General features: G+C 46.4%; 1 protein-coding gene across 4 annotated transcripts in view; it reads left to right on the forward strand.

Annotated features, from left to right (window-relative positions):
• Positions 1-18034, forward strand: part of LOC147898882 (uncharacterized) — a 103559-nt gene that overhangs the window by 15815 nt on the left and 69710 nt on the right. For all 4 annotated transcript variants that reach the window (XR_015541521.1, XR_015541522.1, XR_015541523.1 and 1 more), the window contains exon 2: positions 6111-6258. Coding sequence is in view for 1 of the 4 variants with exons in the window: in XM_087379086.1 (XP_087235212.1) it covers positions 6111-6258 (148 nt within the window). In the remaining 3 variants the exon portion in view is untranslated. The remainder of the gene's footprint in view (positions 1-6110; positions 6259-18034) is intronic.

An 18034-nucleotide genomic window follows, 5' to 3' on the forward strand; every position in this document is an offset into this window, starting at 1 on the left:
ATCTGCCATGTGTGAAAGCCTTCACCATTAAACTTATCCATATTTAAGATGGTAGCCATGAGAGGGTCTAACCCAGAATGGGTAGTGTCTACTCTCTTACAGGGCTAGAAAGAGCTTCAAAATACAAGTATTTAGAATAGCAAAGGCTTGCAACCAAATTCCATACTACAAAACATAATGGAAATGATGTTTTCACTTGCATGCTTCGTAGAGGTGGTTAAATGAAAGTATTCCAAGTAAATCCAGGTATAGCAACTTAAAAGAAAGTTGTAGCCATAGTTGTACTGATGCTTTTCAATACTTTAAAACCTCAGATATGCTAAAGTAGCATCTAATGTAGCATCAAACTCACAACCTTGTCAAAACTGTCCAAAACAGAGGCCTGAGGTTGGAGGGCTTGTATCTCCTTCTTCAGAGCAAAGGAAACAGGGCTTTCTGAAGCAAAAGAAAGCTCATATACCAGAGAAGATCCAACACAGAGGTTGGGCGAAATGGCACGCGATATTGTTGGCTGGAGCGTCGTCAAAATCGGCTGGTTTTTGGCTCTGTTCTCCTTGAATATGCAACCATTGCTGCTCAGATTTCAACACAAGATAGCCCAAGGTATGGAGAAGCTTCCCCTGAAAGGAATTAGAGAAAGGTGGAGTAGACACAGAGAAAACGCAGAAGACAGTTTCGACGATTTTCCACGACCTTTCTTCAATTGCTTGCAGGTGGAAGTTCGCCCATACGAGGGGTATCTCCAGCAGGAAGGGCTTGGAGAATGGCGGAGAAACGAGGGAGAACAAGCTCTAGCAAGATTTGGAAAGAAAGGGAAGAAATGGTGAAGATAAAGAAGAAGAAGATGGAGAAGAAGAAGATAATGTGGCACAAATGGGCTCAAGGAGGATCAAAGGGCTCTGATACCATGTTGGTGAACTGAAAGGAAAGCATGGAGTGAACACAAACTGAGAATTCTTGCTTTTGGAATGAAGAAAGGTGAGTTCCATTTGTAGGCACCTCTTACATGATCACTGACATCACTGATGACCTTTGAGCTCCACAATCATCTCCTCAATCAGCTCCTAGATTCTCTCAATCATCCTATGTGGCCTCTACCACCTAACAGTGCTTATGGGCACCTAACTGTGCCTCTAGTGCACACACATAGAAACCAAGGTGTGCCTGGGGCATACACCTTGAGATATCCCATCAAAAATTTGTAAGCCCATTTGGTGGCCCATCTGCTTCTCTACCTCGGCTTGGGTCGTGCTATGAAGCATCACCGGAGAAGCATCCATGAATTTAGCCCTTGTGCCAAGCGTGTGCATTGCAAAGCTAGGAGGTATAGTGTGAATTCCTGCCTGTCTGACAGCTCGAAATTTTATGCAGAGGCTCGAAAGAAAATTAGCTCAAACCTGTGATATTGATCAAGATGCAGATGTTGACCAGCAAGATAAGGATGTGGATGCACTTACACTCGATCCTTCTAGGCATGCAAACTTTGAGGACAAAGTTTTTGAGGAGGTGAGTATCCAGCATAGTGTGGTCTCCATAAAGGACGAAAATATAGAAAACCACACGGATGATAGCAAGGGATGCAACTTACCCACAGTGACAAGGAGTAGCTTGTGCAGCATGAAAAAGATATGCAAGACAGTTTTACTCCTGAAGCTGTGTCACAACACATTCAGGAGCATGACAGTGGGGAATATGGCCACAACTTCAACACAACTGATGCCCTTCACTGCTGCTCACTAGGTGAGTATAGTTGGGAGTTTTGCTTGCTACACTTAGCAGCCATTAGGAGAACAATGGCATTTCATAGGATTGCTGTAAATGCGATGTCCTCGTGCTTGGTACAACATGTGATAAATGCTGCAGTGTATTGGCACTCGCAAAAGCAAATCCGTGTGCGCATGATGAGGCCGAACAGACCCATGAGGGTGATGTCAGGACTATTACTTATAGCTCATCGAAGTTGCCTACCAGTAACTTGCAGATACCACTAGCCTATGAGCTAGAAATTCAAAAATATGTAAAATGGTTCTTTGTCCAGCAAGTTGCAGACATAAGCCAGCAAGACAAGCCCCGAGATACAGCTGTTATGATTGCTGTCCTAATGCAGTGTGATGTCGATGTCTTTGGGCCACAAATTTTGGCGTATTTGTCAGCAGGGCATTATGCTTCTTTATGCTGCACGCAGTATTACAGCTTACCAAACAACAATGAAGGTCCATGGGTTTTGATATCACAGGGAGATCACCCATTTGTTAGCCAGTTCCTTCATTGCCACATGCAAAATGTAATCATAGAAGGGAATCATGAAGTTGAAATGAATGGCTGCTCAATAGACATGCTTTCAAGTCTGGACAGAAATGAAGCCATCGTACTTCCAGATTTGAGCATTGTAACTATGGATCTGAAATTTTTGATGCAATTCTTTTCAAGGGGTAATGCATTACACAGCCTTATGTGCATGCCACTATTTCAGTCCATTCACAACGAGGATGTATGGAACCTCATTTATCAGCTGATTGGAAACCTACAATGATATCAATCTTGGGAATTGTCCCTTATATGGAGAGCTTAAGCAGAGGCAGCTTTGCAAAAGAACTAGCTGAGCTTGAAGGAGCCAGTTGGAACAGAATGATTGCACGAGAATGTATGGCTAGGCCATGTCTTTCCAAGTTTAATGTTCATGCTACATGCAACCTGCTGAGGTTGTGTGGGAAAAGGGGCAGAAGCATCCAGTCAGCCAATGGTAATTTGGTTACAGATTTGGTTGCAGCATATCTTGAATATCAATGTATGCAAGCTCATGCCTCTCCTTCAACAAAGAAGGCGTACTCTTCAGATGGCTTGACTGGATCTTGGTTAGTTGTATTTGAGGACTAAAGCAGAGACGACTTGCTCAATGATGCTCAGATGCAGTCAATATGGCATGCATGCACAAAACTATGGGTCAGCACATGCACTTTGGGTTGCACATGGCTGATTGCCTTTGTTCTCGGTGCATGTTTGTGTTGTCTTCTTACTACCACAGCAATATGGACAGCTAACCCTTTTCAGCCCGAAGCAAATGGAGGTCAAATGGGAGCTAGCATTTTGTTGTTGTTGTTTCATCCAATACCCCCTCCATGGTCTACCAAACTAGGTTCAAACAATGTGTTTGATTATTTTGTTGTCCAGGGGTTAGACTTTGGTGTATCCAATGACAAGGAAATTTTATGGGACCATGCCTACATGACTCCTAGCAGGCCTGATTTGTCTCTCTCAGTGGCTGTTCACAGGCTAGATGTACCATGTTTCAGCAATTTTGCCATCTTTGGAAGAAATACAAAAGACGTACATGCTAGCATCCAAGTATTGGAGCCCTATGTTGTCTCACATGTGAGAACTCTAGATCCAGGGGATGCTGAGGGCTTACATAAACTCATGGAGTTGTTTGAGTCTAAACACAGCAGCTATATTGAAGACGATTTTCAGCTCTACATATTTGTTAAGGACAGAATAACTAGAGATGCAATGCAAAGACATGGAAGCTAAGATGTTGGGTATATGGAAAAGCAAGCAATGCTTCCCATGTGGACAAAAGTGGACAGCAAAACACAATGCATCGTGCAGAACAAAACCCATGGGAACAGCTGGAACTCTGATTATGAATGATGATCTTGCTAGCATGGATTTCCAGCCACGTGGCCCCGGAGGTGCCACAACACCTAAGGCAAAGGAATATATCACATTTCCTTTTGACCCCGGTGGCATGCATGCTAAAGTATGTCCTTTTTACAGCAGGGGCCTTGGTGCCTAACCATCACCTGCAATTTTGAGGACAATTGTTTTTGAGGAGGGATGGATGTAAAGAAGGCCAAGATTGGGCCAAGTTAGTGAGGGCTAGGCTAATTCCTCTAGGGGATGTTCAGGCCTAGAGAGGACAAAAAGGAGATAGTGTGGAGGGAGACTATATAAGTCCACCTCCTCACCCTTTGTACCGACTTTTTGATGTGACATCTAATCCTATCTACTCCCACCTCCTTCCTCCTACGTGCTGCCTACACTCTCTCTTCCCATCTCTCTCTATCTCTCTCCCCTCACCCCTTTTCTCTCTTTCTTCCTCTCCCTCTACCCTCTTTCCCTCCTATCTCTCTCTCTCTCCTCCTTCCTCTCCCCTATCCTCTTCCCCTTTTCTGTCATCTCCGGCCTTTCACCAAATCTGTCCCTGCTCCCTTCATTGCATCTTTACTGCTGGCTAAGGAGAAAAAGAAAGCCGGAGATTGTCTCATACAAAACTATATTTGCTACAGGGCCGATTTGTGTCACACCTTTTTGTTGCTGCAATTGACACTGCCATGAGTCGTTATCTGCTACGAGCCTCACCTTGCAATTCTGAGAGCAAACTTTCTGTTGGCAGCAACACTTGTAAATTGGGGGTGTGTGCTTACATCGATGGGGTTCTTGAGGGCTACTGTTATGAGGATTGTTGATGTTGTTTCAATTTATTGGTCTGGTTGTCAGTGTATTCATTTCATTTGTTGTCCTATGAATACTATTTTGCAGCATGCAGGCTCTAACATGCCCCTTAGGGAGCCCTCTTCTTTTTGATTAGGTTCTATTCACTTCATAAATGGAGGCTATACCGAACAGGCACACTCACATTGAGTAGAGATCTTATTCAGCTTACATCATGGGATCCACTACTTATTACTAAGTTTCACTTTCTTCATAACATGATCTTCTATCAGCACTGAAAGGAAAATATAAGGCTGCACTTTGAAGCAAATAACAGGTGTAGAACAGTGCCAGAGAAAAGTGGAGTGGATCTTTTGGCAATTTTTTGTAGTACAACGAATCTAGGCCATGAAGTGATCTCGCTACCAGCAAGCAGTACAAGGAAATAATGGAGTCTGTTGCTTCGTATTTGTAGGCCTTTTAGTGCTACGTTCTTCTCTTTTTGTGGCTTCTCTAATGGATGTTTCATGCTGCAAACATTACTAGTGGACCTTAACACATGTAGGTTTAAACCTTGAGCCTCATCCCTTGCATATAGGCAGGTATTTTTGGTGGCAGTGCTTTAGTGTTCAGTATCTTAGGACAGGGAACACAGACGTGTGCTCTCCAAACAGTCGCTTGCAAGGTAGTTTATGAGGGTTATACTGACCCTGCAGATTTCCATTTTTTAGGGTGATGCCACAGGTGTGCTGGCATTATGTTAAGGACCGAGGTCAACTTTGTACCTCTGATTAGAGAGGTTTGACTGTTGAAACGCTTGCTCAGATGTTGCCTTTTTTAGTCAATGGAAATAGCAGAACCTTATCATTACCTTCGAGAATAATAAGGAGGTTAAGTAAGATGTTAGTGTCTGTATTTGCATTATTGAGCATGTTGGACTAAGGGAAATATGGTGATTAATCATAAGAATTGCGTTTGACTAGGTTTCTGTATATAGTGGGCCTTTGAATGGCTGCACCTGACAGAATCTGGAAAAGTGACATGGATTGCTCATGTCTCTTTTTTTATATGTACATGAAAACTAGAGCTTCGGAAGTTGTGTGACCACCGCCTTTTTTTGGGGGCCAAGATTAAGTAAGTGGGATGTGGTAGTTATACTCCATGCATGAAGAAGGTCAGGGCTTGAAATTTTGGAAGTGGACTCCCGCTAACACAGACAAGTACTTGCCCTGGGTTTATGATGCAAGCTTTGGGTAAACATTGACACGTTTGGAAATTGCTAGGATTCAGCAGTATTGATTTTTTGCTCTACTATTTGACTGATGTTTTTCCCATGATAGTACTGTAAATTTGGAGTCGTTAGGGGTTGCTTTGCCTGTCAACCAATATGCAAGGTACAATGTATATGAAGTACAGCCATAGTTTGAATACCCCTTGAAACTCTTTTTTATTTGCGCCTCCCTCTGGATCTTTCTTTCTCTCCCACAAACAAAGGGATGGCTGATTGGCTTGTCTTTGTTGTTCCTGTATTTGTGGTTTTTTGGCCTTATGATAATGAACAGTCTTCTCTGACAGGCCCGATTTTCATCTTGTGATTTTTATAAACTAAGAAATTTCTGAATCAAAAGACACTGTGCCTTGGTCATTCAGAAAAAGGATTTAAAGTGTTCCTCCTGCAGGTTGAGCAGTCAGAAGAAGCCACTGAATATGGAATGGAGGCAGGTGATTTTATCCAAGATGTTGAGATGCAAGCCTTGCCTTGTCCTAAGTTGAGGCAACCTTTACCAGTGAGCTCATCGGTGCACTCCCCGGCATTGCCCCTGCCCGGTAAAGTTGACCTTTAGGACATGCTTTTGTGTTTCAAGATGTAAGCTATTGACTTCATTTTTCCAATTTGAGAGACCAACATTTATTACGTCATATAGCAGAGGCCTCAGTGCAGATCATTATAATGGTGTTCCTTTAGCTGTGAATTGCAGAGATAAAGTGTACGGAGTTCTGATAGAAAGAAACTGCAAAGATTTTGTATACAAGTCTGCTCATCTGTGTGTGCGCGTGCTCATGGATGGCATATCTGTGTTCATTGTCTGCATCCACTGTGCCGATATCATCTGTACGGATGTGTGGTAGCTAGTCCATTGCATACAAGATGTAGCTTACGAGCTTTCAGCCTTTTCAGTGACTATCATAGCTTTAAACTGCATGGTTCTTTTTGTTTTAATAGGATGAGTTTGGATATGCTCATCGATTCATGTCTATGTTCATGTGCATGTGTGCAAGCGGGCTCATTTTGTATATTTACAGGAAGTTTCAATGAATACCATTTAAAGCCAAACAACCCTTGTAGAGGATCATTTGACCCCAGCCCTGTAGGGCATATGGGACTCTGGTACTATGCCTGACTCACTCACAGAGCATCTTAGTCTGCTGCGTCTCTTTCTCTGGTTCTCAGATCCGCCGTCTCCCTGAGCCCTGCTGGTCAATGTTGTTTGACTGGAAGAACTCTGTGACCATGCTCTGAAAGGAGTTTGGCTGTATGCCCTGATCTCGCCTATGTCCTAAGCAAATGCTCGAACGTCCTCATGGATAAACATCGCTAGACATCTCTAATCTAGGTAGGACAAGCGAATAGATAGGGGTCCAAGCCGTCCCTGAAAAGATAGTGATAGCGACCTCTGATCTCATAGTATTTAGGGCATCTGAAAGCGAAATGCTCTCCAACTTGATCTCTGATGTTCATATAAAGTGCAGATGCGACCCTCTGGGTACACCCTTTGCCCGTCCACTTTCAATACGAGGTTGGTGTGAATCGTGATGAATCACGAAATTGCCCGATTGATATTCTCGAGGAGTGGGGGAGATGGATCCGTGTGTATCCGGGTGGATCGATGAAGCCCTTTGCTGAAATACGGAAGCAAATGGTCTCTGTAGAAGCAAGATGCGAACCAGGTCTGGAATGTGTGTAGTTGTAAGAGATCTTGTCAGATAACCTGGTTCACCTCGTGAAATGTGAGCAGGAAGAGGGGGGGCTCAATGCTCTACTTGAAGGGGGATTAATACGTCTATGTGGAGCGCGCCCTCCCCCCCCCCCCCCCCCCCCCCCCAACACACACACAGACAGAGATAGAGAGAGATTTACTAACATCTGCAGAAGGCCTCATGGGCCTATGAGACAAAGGTACACATCAAGAAAAGATAACTACTACATCTCCAAGGAGAGAGGAAGTGCAGAAGGCATCTCCTAGAGAGTGCATGAAGCAAATCTCACAGTTCTAGTGCTATCATAGTGTGACCTTCATTACATCAGTTGGTTGAAGGCTGAGAGTCTTTGGGCTTAGATTTGAAATCTGGAATCAGCTTGTCCTTCAATGGTAGACTTTAGTGAGTTCAAAGGATCTTTGCTTGAGCTGAGTCGGAGTGAGTTTTTCAGATATCCATATTCGTGCCCTTCAGCTTATGCGTTTGTTTTAGAATCTTGATCTTTGCTGCCTTGTCACTGAGGGAGATTGTATCTGTGTTCCCTTTTGCTGGATATTCCAGATAGCATCTGGATGGCATTCCACTTGTGGTATCTTCTGCTTGAGGTGGTCGATTTTGTCGTCTGTGTATGTCCATGTGACTTGGCAGCCATCTTGTAGTCCATCCATGCGTAGGATCAGCTTGTTAGCTCGTGTGATAGAGTCTGGTTTCTTGCTCTTTCACTTCTTGGTAGAGTCAGCTTTGTTCACTTTGTTGTTCACATCTGCTGTCATCTCTTGTTTCCTGCATTTTAGAAACCAGCTGTGGTGTTGGTGGAGATGCATTGCATTTGTGTAGCACCTACTCGATGACTTCTTGCTTCCCATTGCCCTCCATGTAGTGGACTTTCCTTTCAAGAGCTGCAAGCCAAAGTTTGAGTTCTCGAACTTCAAGCTCTAAGTAATAGACATGTTCTTGTGGATCAAGGGCTTTATTTTCTGGTATATTTTTGTATATGGGCTGGGGGTCCGGGCAAAGCATAAAACAAATGAAAACAAGGGCTTTGCGGAGGTGAAATTAGAATGCCTTTATCTTGGGCATCTTAGGCGTCTCCATATCTGCCTGTGGAAGATGGAAAAACCCTCTTCTGTTGTAGTAACCCCCAAGATTGGTTGGGGGGTTTCAGCCGAACCCGGAGCCCTAAGTAATAGACATGTTCTTGTGGTTTCAAGCTCTAAGTAATAGACATGTTCTTGTGGATCAAGGGCTTCATTTTCTGGTATATTTTTGTATATGGGCTGGGGGCCCGGGCAAAGCATAAAACAAATGAAAACAAGGGCTTTGCGGAGGTGAAACTAGAATGCCTTTATCTCGGGCATCTTAGGCGTCTCCATATCTGCCTGTGGAAGCTGGAAAAACCCTCTTCTGTTGTAGTAACCCCCAAGATTGGTTGGGGGGTTTCAGCCCAACCCGAAGCCCTCCCGAACTTGGGGTCTGCTGCTGCTCTTGACGGTACAAAAAGAGGCGGGTAACAAAAGATCCTAATGCTGCCGGCGAGGCAGTGGAAAAGACTGATGTTAACTGTGTGGAGTCTCCGAGTAACTTCCGGTAGTCCTCCCTAATGTGTGCATAACTGGGACACTGCAGAGCTATATGTGCCTCTGTCTCCACTGTTTGAGAGTCACAAAATCCGCATATTCTGGCATGTCGCGGAAGATTCAACCACGCTCCCTTCTCAATTGCAAGCATGTGAGATCTAGTCCGGAATCTAGCAATATTTCTGCGATAAAGCAAGGGGATGGAAGTGCTGATGTATGCCTGAGCAGGGGCCTCTTTTGTCATATATGTGGACCAACATGTGGGGTTGATGTGATCTTGGTAATACTCCAGCTTCACCCTCTTCTTTGTTGTTAGCCATTGAGTCTGTAGAGTGCTCAGTAGGGACATCTGAAACTCTTGGATATCAATTCTTGCGGGTGGCATAGTCAGGTATGAGTCTACATTCCATCTGCTGAACCACTTCCTTATATCTGTCCCCCATCCTGTGCAAATGATCTTGCGGGTGGCATAGTCAGGTAGGTGAGAGAGAGAGAGAGAGAGAGAGAGAGAGAGTGTATTAACGTCTGCGAGAGGCCTCGCGGGCCTATGAGACAAAGTACACGCCAAAAAGGTAACTCATACAGGCCACTGAGGGCTGAAGCAAAGGGTTCACTAAGACTCTTGCTGAAAGCTAAAGTGCTAAAACTAATGAATCAAGTGTCGAAATGCTAGAGTAGTGAAAGCCAAATAACAGAGGAGTGTCAGGTGCTCAGAGCTAGCACTTCTAGCACATCTCAGGTTCCGTATATCAGGTAACCTAGTGGCTCTCTGATGAGATGTGAGAAGCTCTTGTATCTGTGCTTGTAGAGTTGTCTCGCGACGTGGGGGAAGGGCGTGGTCTCCTCAATCTTTGGATCCGGTGGGCTACGTCAAGGGTGATGCCTCGCCTCTAACGAGGGCTGAGATAGATTGATGAACCTCGATTGTGCGTGCTTTGGTCCCTATCCGTGTTGCATGTGGAGTGTGTCCCTCGTTTGGCAACATTGTGGTAGACTCTCCCACTGCTAATCCATGATGCTCTCATCTCCTCAAGCTCCTCTCTCTCAGCCTCACCGGCAGTTGATTCAGATGCATAGAAGTCTGTAACAAAAGTCTGTGACCTGTTGATATCGGTGACCTATGGCATCAGTTTGTGCTGCTCTTTGATCTGTCGCATCAATGTGCCTCTCCGTCGACGCATCTCAATCAGGTAGAGCCCAAGACAGACCTGATCGTGAAAATGGATCATTTGTGTAATTGGGCCAAAGCCAAGCCAAGCCCCTCCTGAAAGAGGCAATGGTATCATTCTCATATCTCATAATAGACTAGGCAGGCACATAGAAAATGCTCCTCCGTCTCGATCTCCTCCATCTAGCATAGTGTGCAAGTCCTCTTCTCTCTCTAGCTCTCCTTGCCTCAATCCGCAGCTGACGTGATGAGACTCGCAACTGACCGATGGCAACCCTCAGTGCATGTGAGACTCTCCTGTCCTCAAGATATTGAGTTTTGATGACAAGGCTGTGTTGTGAGACACTCTCAGGAAGTAGTCATGGTAGAATTGGATCTTGGTGGAGAACTCCTCTCCCCCCCAAGCCCTAGATGTATGGAGTTGGAGGAGGTCCAACCGCGTGATACGGTTGATCTCATTTGGTGGGATCATCTCGGGTGGTGCATCCAGACTGTTTTGAAAAGGGGGAAGTTTGTCCATCTGAAAAGGGGGAAGATTGTATTGAAAAGGGGGAAGTCTGTCCATTTGAATGCCATGACTACCAAACCATGTGGATATCCGTGCATACCATGTGGTATCAACACCGCTCTTTGCTAGTCGTTTGGAGGACTCTAATGCTAGCCTCGGTAATCTCCATTGGGGTAAGGCCCAAACTCTGTGGAGGAATGTCACTGTCTGAAAGATTCGTCGGAGGGTCTTGGAAGCATTGCCTCTCTAGTTGGGCTAGAGCGCCCCGTCGTGTGAGTACCTACATGGATCATCGTGAAACCTGGCCCGGTGAACACTACCCCCAAATATGTGTAAGATTGCACTATCTCCATAGGCTCGTCATGGTATGTGAAGCTATGTTGACGGGACACTGCTCGTGAGGTGTTGAAGATCATAACCTTGGTCTTCCCAAGGTTACCAGTCAAATCTCTCTTTCTGCAGAACATCTCCAAAGCCGCTAGATGTTTATGCAGTCTCTCATGCTGAGGAAGATACGAGGACTATGTCATCAGCGTATAGCAATATTTGCACCATTAGGTCAGCCAGAAGTGAGCCCTCTCCACCCACCCAGGCGATCGACAAAAGAAGTGATCTCATCAATATAGAGCCCGAAAAGGATAGGCAATAGGGGGCAGCCTTGTTTTACTCCGATAGTGCTCTCAACCTAGTCTGACATGCCTCTTGGGGACGTACCCTCCCTACGACGGACTCATATAGACTCATGACCCCCCAAATCATGATCTCTGGGAGCTGCAACTCGTGTAACCTCTTGATCAGGCGAGAGCGTGGGACAGTATCAAATGCCTTACGAAAGTCTACGAAACAAGTGTAGACTTTTTGATGCCTTGACTTCACCTCCTCAATAATGGCCCTTAGGGTGAAAATGTTGTCCAAGGTGGAGTGCTGTCTCCGAAAGCTTACTTGCCCAAGAGCACGTTGCCCATGATCCTCTGTGTGGTTGCTGATCTCCCTCTCTAGTACTGACCCGTATATCTTAGCCAAAGTGTGGCCAATCGTAAGAGTGTGGTAGTTCCCAGTGTCCATCAGATCCCGTGTATTGTTTATCGGTACTATGATGGTGGTGCTCCAGGTAGGTGGGAAGCCATGGCATACGGCATGGTTGAACAACTGTGCTAGGATCGGGGTCAAGATCTCTTGCCCATAATGCTCAGTGCGTGGTCCCTCACGATCAGGTGATCTCCGGTTATGAAGTCGGGAGAAGGGCAGCTTGTACATTCTGTGTAGTGAACAGATGATGCGTAGAGGGTCTAGGCATGGAGGACATATCAAGTGGTGCCTGACCTGGGACATCATATAGGGAGCATGCATATATGTGCCATATTGTTGGATCTGTAATGGGGATGGGCGACTTCCCCTCCGACAAGAGCCCCATCTCGTAGTAGGGTTTGCTCCGCAAAAGGAACTGATCACCTCATCCATTCTGTGCATGAGGAAAGCCCGCTTCTTATGTCGTGTCACTTGGCGTGAGATCCGTTTTGCCTCTGGTGAAGTCAAGTGTCCCAGTGCTCGCTCACGTGTAAGGTGGGCTCTCATCTCTTTGCACTCATCATCGAACCATGGGTTTTGGGGTATCTTTCCATCTAGAACACGAGTAGATCGTGTTGTGGGAAAGAATCTGGTTGCAACATCTTGTATCACTGAGATAAGGGTGTCCGATGCATGTGCGAGGTTCAAGTAGTACTGGAAGCTTAGAAGCTAGGTGGCTCATGTACACCGGGTCAAGAGCATGGTCAAAATGGATCTGAACGCGAGTGGGTGGCGGAGGGGGGTCCTCCTCATGGCTTGCGTGGCGATCGATATGCAGAAGGTAAGATAGGAGTGGTTGGATCTGAGTGGAAGAGGAGGTACAATAAAATCATGTATCCGTGGGGCAAAGGCTAGTGGACTGAGCAGGTAGTCCACCGTACTACTCCCCCCTCCATCTGGGAAACAAGTGAGCCCTCCAGGTGATGGCCATTTGCGGAGACTGCTGTATATGATCAGGTTATGTAGAGCCCCCAACTCGAGTAGATGTCTCCCATATGCTGTCACTGGTGCATCTGCATCTGTCGACTGCCTCACGATCCCTAGATCTGCTACATCCATCTCCTCTACAATGAGGGAGTCCTTATCGAAATCTAACAGGTCCACCCGTATGTTGACAGTACGTGCATTGAAGTCACCAAGGAGGAGAGTGTCCCCGTGCTTGGAGAATTGCCATCATGGATAGTCTCATATGGGCTGTGCCCGTCATTAGCGGTGACCTCATGCATAGGATGATGTGTCTGGGGGAAAGTAACATACTGCAATGAAGATCGGCCGTGTGTCTGGTAATTGAATACGAATCCACATGTGCCGTGCGTGTTCTCCCCTTCGTATCACAAAGAGGAGTGGCCTCAGATGTGATCTGAAGTGAACAGCCACACCTCGAGATCCTCGTACCCCACTATCCTCCTCAGGTCCCTCCTATGAGCAGACTCCCATGTTTATCCTGTCACTGTTGGTAGCCTTGTCTCTGGGCTCTCATGTGTCTTGGTGTAGAAGACCATATCTCTGTTACTGTATGTCTCCAAGAACCCTCCTGGGTCGGACCAAAGGGTGCCATTACAATTCCACACTGCCATCCTCAATTTGTTTTGCATACTCGTCCCATTGTTCAGACACCGTCATATGCTGTCCCCTTCTCCTGCATCTCGTACTTCTCTTTCTGCCCTCTCTCGACTGATCACCTTGCCATCGCTGTAAACTGCCCATTTCCCCACTGTCTTGCAGCCATCACCCGCACCATTCCTTCCCTTCTATGCTCCTGCTATAGGAGTGTGAGATCTTCATCTAGATAGATATTGGTCCCCTTAAGTGTTGCCTGTGTACTCATGAGGGTGGATCTATCTGTGGCTGTTCGTAACTTTACAACCAAGGGCCTCGTCGGTGCATCTACTTTACCCACTCTCCAAGCTGATTCACAAGTAAGGTTGATTCCCATTTTGTCAAGAGGGTCTTGGCATCTGACATGGGGCTATCACCTACAAGTAGACCTCTGACCAGCACATTCAAAGTGTTGCTGCCCCTTCGTTTTTCTTCTTCAAGTGTTTTAGAGATGAGCTCCCTTTTCTTTGGTGTTGTGTCTTTCTTTAGACATCTTTCCATGCAAGCATATCTGCCTTCCCCTTCGTGATTTGCTGTATGAACTCAGCATGTTTCCCTTGTACCGTTGTTTGCAAAGCTGCCATTTCCTTTTTGAGCTGTTCATTCTCTGATTTCAGCACATCAATTATCTTGCATCCTTCCTCTGGCACCCCCTTTGCATCTTTGATCTGTGGCATTTGTTCTTTAATGGTGTTCAGCTCCTCGTTTAACGGTGGCTGAAACTCCCCTTCCTCCTAGTGTGCGCTTGCCTTCAGTTTGTCATTCTCATCTTTAAGGGGCAGCAACCTGGGCTTCTAATATTTCAATCTGAGAGGCCAAATGACTGGTTTTTTCACCTAGAACACAATTCATGTCCTTCAACATTTTACTTTTTTCACATGTCCATTTGGTTTGCATCTCCTCTTGCCATTTCTTCATTTCATCTTGCATTTGGGCTCAGAGGTTTAAGAGCTCGTCTCCTCTAGTCTCTCTTAGCTTCTTGCGTAGGCATTCAATTACAGTGTCTTGTATCTTGCATACTTCCTTAAGTGTTGATATGCAAGCCTTGACACTCGGGTCTTCTATCTTCTCCGCCTTCGTCCAAATGAGGCTATACTTCCGGTCCTCACCTCTTGTTTTCTGATCTGGTGAGCTCTCTTTTGTCCCCAGATTGCCAGCCTTTCTTGATCCTATAATCTTCTTGGAGTGTATTTTTTTGCACTCCGCCTTCGTCCAAATGAGGCTATACTTCCAGTCCTAGGATCTCTTGTTTTCTGATTTGGTGAGCTCTCTTTTGTCCCCATATTGCTAGCCTTTCTTGATCCTATAATCTTCTTGGAGTGTGTTTTTTTTTCGGTGGAGATTGCGTGAGTTGAGGAGGGAGGCCTTGAGGTCTTGAGGGGCTAGCCACCAAGGTCAGCCTCGATGAATAGCAGCTTGAGGCTGCCTCTCAAGCAACACACAACTGCTAGGGACCACAGGGCCCCCTATGGCGCTGGTGGCGCAATTGAGCAGCCCGTGGGGGTGCTTGGGGGTCCGGGGCTCACACAGGTGCCCTCGGTACCTCGGCAACAGGTGCCACACAGAGAAGGGGGGTTGAGAAGCCCCCGCGATGGCTGGAGGGCTCCTGCAACACCTGCGATAGCTTGGAGGGGTAGACGGGGCTCCCGCGACAGCGAGCAGGGTGGATGCACGCATCAAGGGTGGCGGGGGGGTGAAGAGGAGCAACGAGCAAGGCGGGTGGAGGTGGAGAGCAAGAGTGGCAGGGGGGTGAGCAGCTAGTGTGAAGGGGAGGATGGCGGGGAGCAAGGCGTGGGGGAGCAGCAAGGCGGGGAGAGAGCAGGCAACATGAGAGAGAGAGAGAGAGAGAGAGAGAGAGAGAGAGAGAGAGAGAGAGAGAGAGAGAGAGAGATGTACGTCCGTGGGAGGCCTCATGGGCCTATGAGACAAAGTGCGCAAAAATAGTAGACTCATACAAGCCTTAGTGGGTTGGAGCAAAGGGCGCGCTAGGGCCCTTGCTGAGTACTAATCTATGCTAGCAAAATCATAACCAGTCAATCACAAGCTGAATCAAGTCGATCTCGGAGTTGGGACTTAGAAATCGAAGCCGGCACAGTGATGACTCTCTGGTGAGCTGTGAAAATATCTTGTATCTGCGTTTGTTGAGCCGTCTCCTCGATCTCTGAACTCTCTGGGCTAGGTCTAGGGTGACCTCTCGTCTCTGTCGGTCCCCTTTTAGGACAATTGTGATAGGTCGGACCTCAATAGAATGTGCTCTCGGCACTCTCTGTCTCGCGCGTGATCTCTGTGTCCCTCTCTCAGTGGCACCATGTTGGCTCTCTTTGCTGATCCAAGCTGCCCTTATATAAGCTAGCTGCTCCTCCTCTACTCCATTGTGTCCTGGAGTTTACTCATATGTATAGAAGTCTATGACTCGTCACTGTGCCGAGTCAGGCTCCTTGTCCTGTGGTCTAGTTGCCTCTTGCTGCTCTTTGATAGTTGACAGGAGTGTCTCCTTGTGCTGGCACATCTCTATCAGATAGAGCCCAAAACAGACCTGATCATGGAAGTGATAGTGGACCGAAGCCACTCTTCTCCAGGTAGAGACAGTGGTAGCGTCCTCGTATGTAACCGGCCTTCAGTTTCCTAAACGGCAGTAGACCATAACTTGCATTACATATTCATTACTTATAGCCACATTGCATCATTTCCAACCACTTAACTTTAAACAATACCACTTAGAAACAATTTGAGAAATAACTAGATGGAGGCTAGAGTGCCCCTGCTCAATGAAACCAAGTACAAGACACCACACTGGCCCTACACACTTGGCACCCCTTCCGGTATTTATTTATTTTTTTAGGAATGAAATTGGTACATACAACAAGGGCTCACCCTTGTGCTTTGCCCCACGGGCAATTCCACTGTCCAAGCCAAACTTTGGCTACCACCTGCATTCCATCCTAGTGCACACACTAGTACCCAAGTGCCAAGGCAAGGCTAAGGCATTCACCATTGTCCATGACCACTATAAAGGTGCCCAAGCATTCCACAAAGCATCCAACTTACTCAACCAGGACTGGCAATCCCACAACTTACTGACCAGCTTCTCAGGGTGACCATGCTTCAACATAGATCTCAGAGTGAACAAGTGACCTCAATACAGGAAGAAAATCCACACTGCCCCTTTGACCCCAATCTGGTTGATCTCGTCTCGTGGGATCAACTTAGGAGGCGTGTCCATGCTGTACTGAAAGGGAGGAAGTCTATCAATCTGGATATCGTGCCTGGCTAGCGAGGTGGATATACGTGCATATCATGTGTCTGCCGTGTTCTCTGCTAGTCATTTGGATGATTCCATGGCCAGCCTTGGAAGTCTCCATTGAAGTAAGTCCCAAACTCTGTGGATGAAAGTCACTGTCTGAAAGATGGCATCAACTTGGAGAGGGGTCATGGTGAACTTTGACTGTTCTATCGCACGTGGGTTGAGGGCTTACATCAAATCATCTTGGATCCCATGATCACCTGTAGCCGCTCAAAATTTCCTACACCCTGTCTTCGAGAGATCGCATCTCCAAAAGGGTGTTGCATACATGGCAGTCGGTCGCACTAGCGTATCAAAAAGCCAGCCCCTCGTCGGTGGATCTTGGAAGTGTGCTTGGAAGCACTGTTGCTTTAGTCGAGCCAAAGCACTTCGCCCTTGTGTGAGTCGTGCCTCATCTGCATGGGTCATCGTGAAGAGGGGTCCTCTGAAGGTTGATCCCAAATAGGTGTAGGACTGTACTATCTCAACTACGATAAGTGAAGCTGAGTCGGTGGAGCACTGCCTGAGGTGTTGAAGGCTAATCATGAGGGTACGGTAGTTCCTAGTGTCCATGGGGTCTCCTGCCTTGTGTATCGGTACAATAGTAGTGGTGCTCCAACCCTGTGGGAAGCCATGGCATACATCATGGTTGAACATCTGTGCAAGAACCGGGGCTAAGATCTCTTGCCCATGTGCGAAATGCTCAGTCCGTAGGCCGTCATGGTCGTGTACCTTCCGGTTGTAGTGGGGGAGCGCGGCCCTTACATTCTGTGTGGTAAATAAGTCATAGTGACTTAGTCACTCCGGTAATTGGAAAGTTATGTGAAAAATCCACACTTTTTGAGAATGCAAATGTGTGCAATGCATGCAGAATTTGAATGCTGATTGGCCTTCCAATGGGAAAGAGCGCCCTCGTGAGAGTACTTGTTTCTTTTTTCGACCTACATGCAAGGTGGGAGAGAGATGACGGATGAATGCAATGTGGTAGAGAGAATGCTACGTGAGATTCACAATGAAAGGGTGATACCCTTTCATTGATGTCCCTTGAGATCACTCAAGTTCCATCTTCCCATTTACACCTACCCTTAGCCTATGACCCATGCATCTACCATTCAATGCACCTTAATGCACCCTTCCCTTCCTATTGCCCCTAGGACCTAGACACGTGTGTGCACATTTTTATTGATAGAATAAGTATCACATGTCCAAATTCGATGCCGTCTGAAGCAGTGGCTCCAGCTCGACTAGTCCTATCTACTCAGATGATCCACCGCCATAACAAATCGGTCGGTGCCCATCATAAATACAAATACATATTACACCATTGGCGTATAACATAATAATAATGTTTTAATGTCTACTAATCACAGATTAGTGATTTCTCTTGTCATGACACTCCCTCTTGCTTGAATGGGTAGAAG

The sequence above is a fragment of the Dipteris shenzhenensis genome, chromosome 9, assembly GCF_047967505.1.
Source record: "Dipteris shenzhenensis isolate YYH24624 ecotype China chromosome 9, Dip_SZ_1.0, whole genome shotgun sequence".
In the NCBI taxonomy this organism is placed as follows: domain Eukaryota; kingdom Viridiplantae; phylum Streptophyta; class Polypodiopsida; order Gleicheniales; family Dipteridaceae; genus Dipteris; species Dipteris shenzhenensis.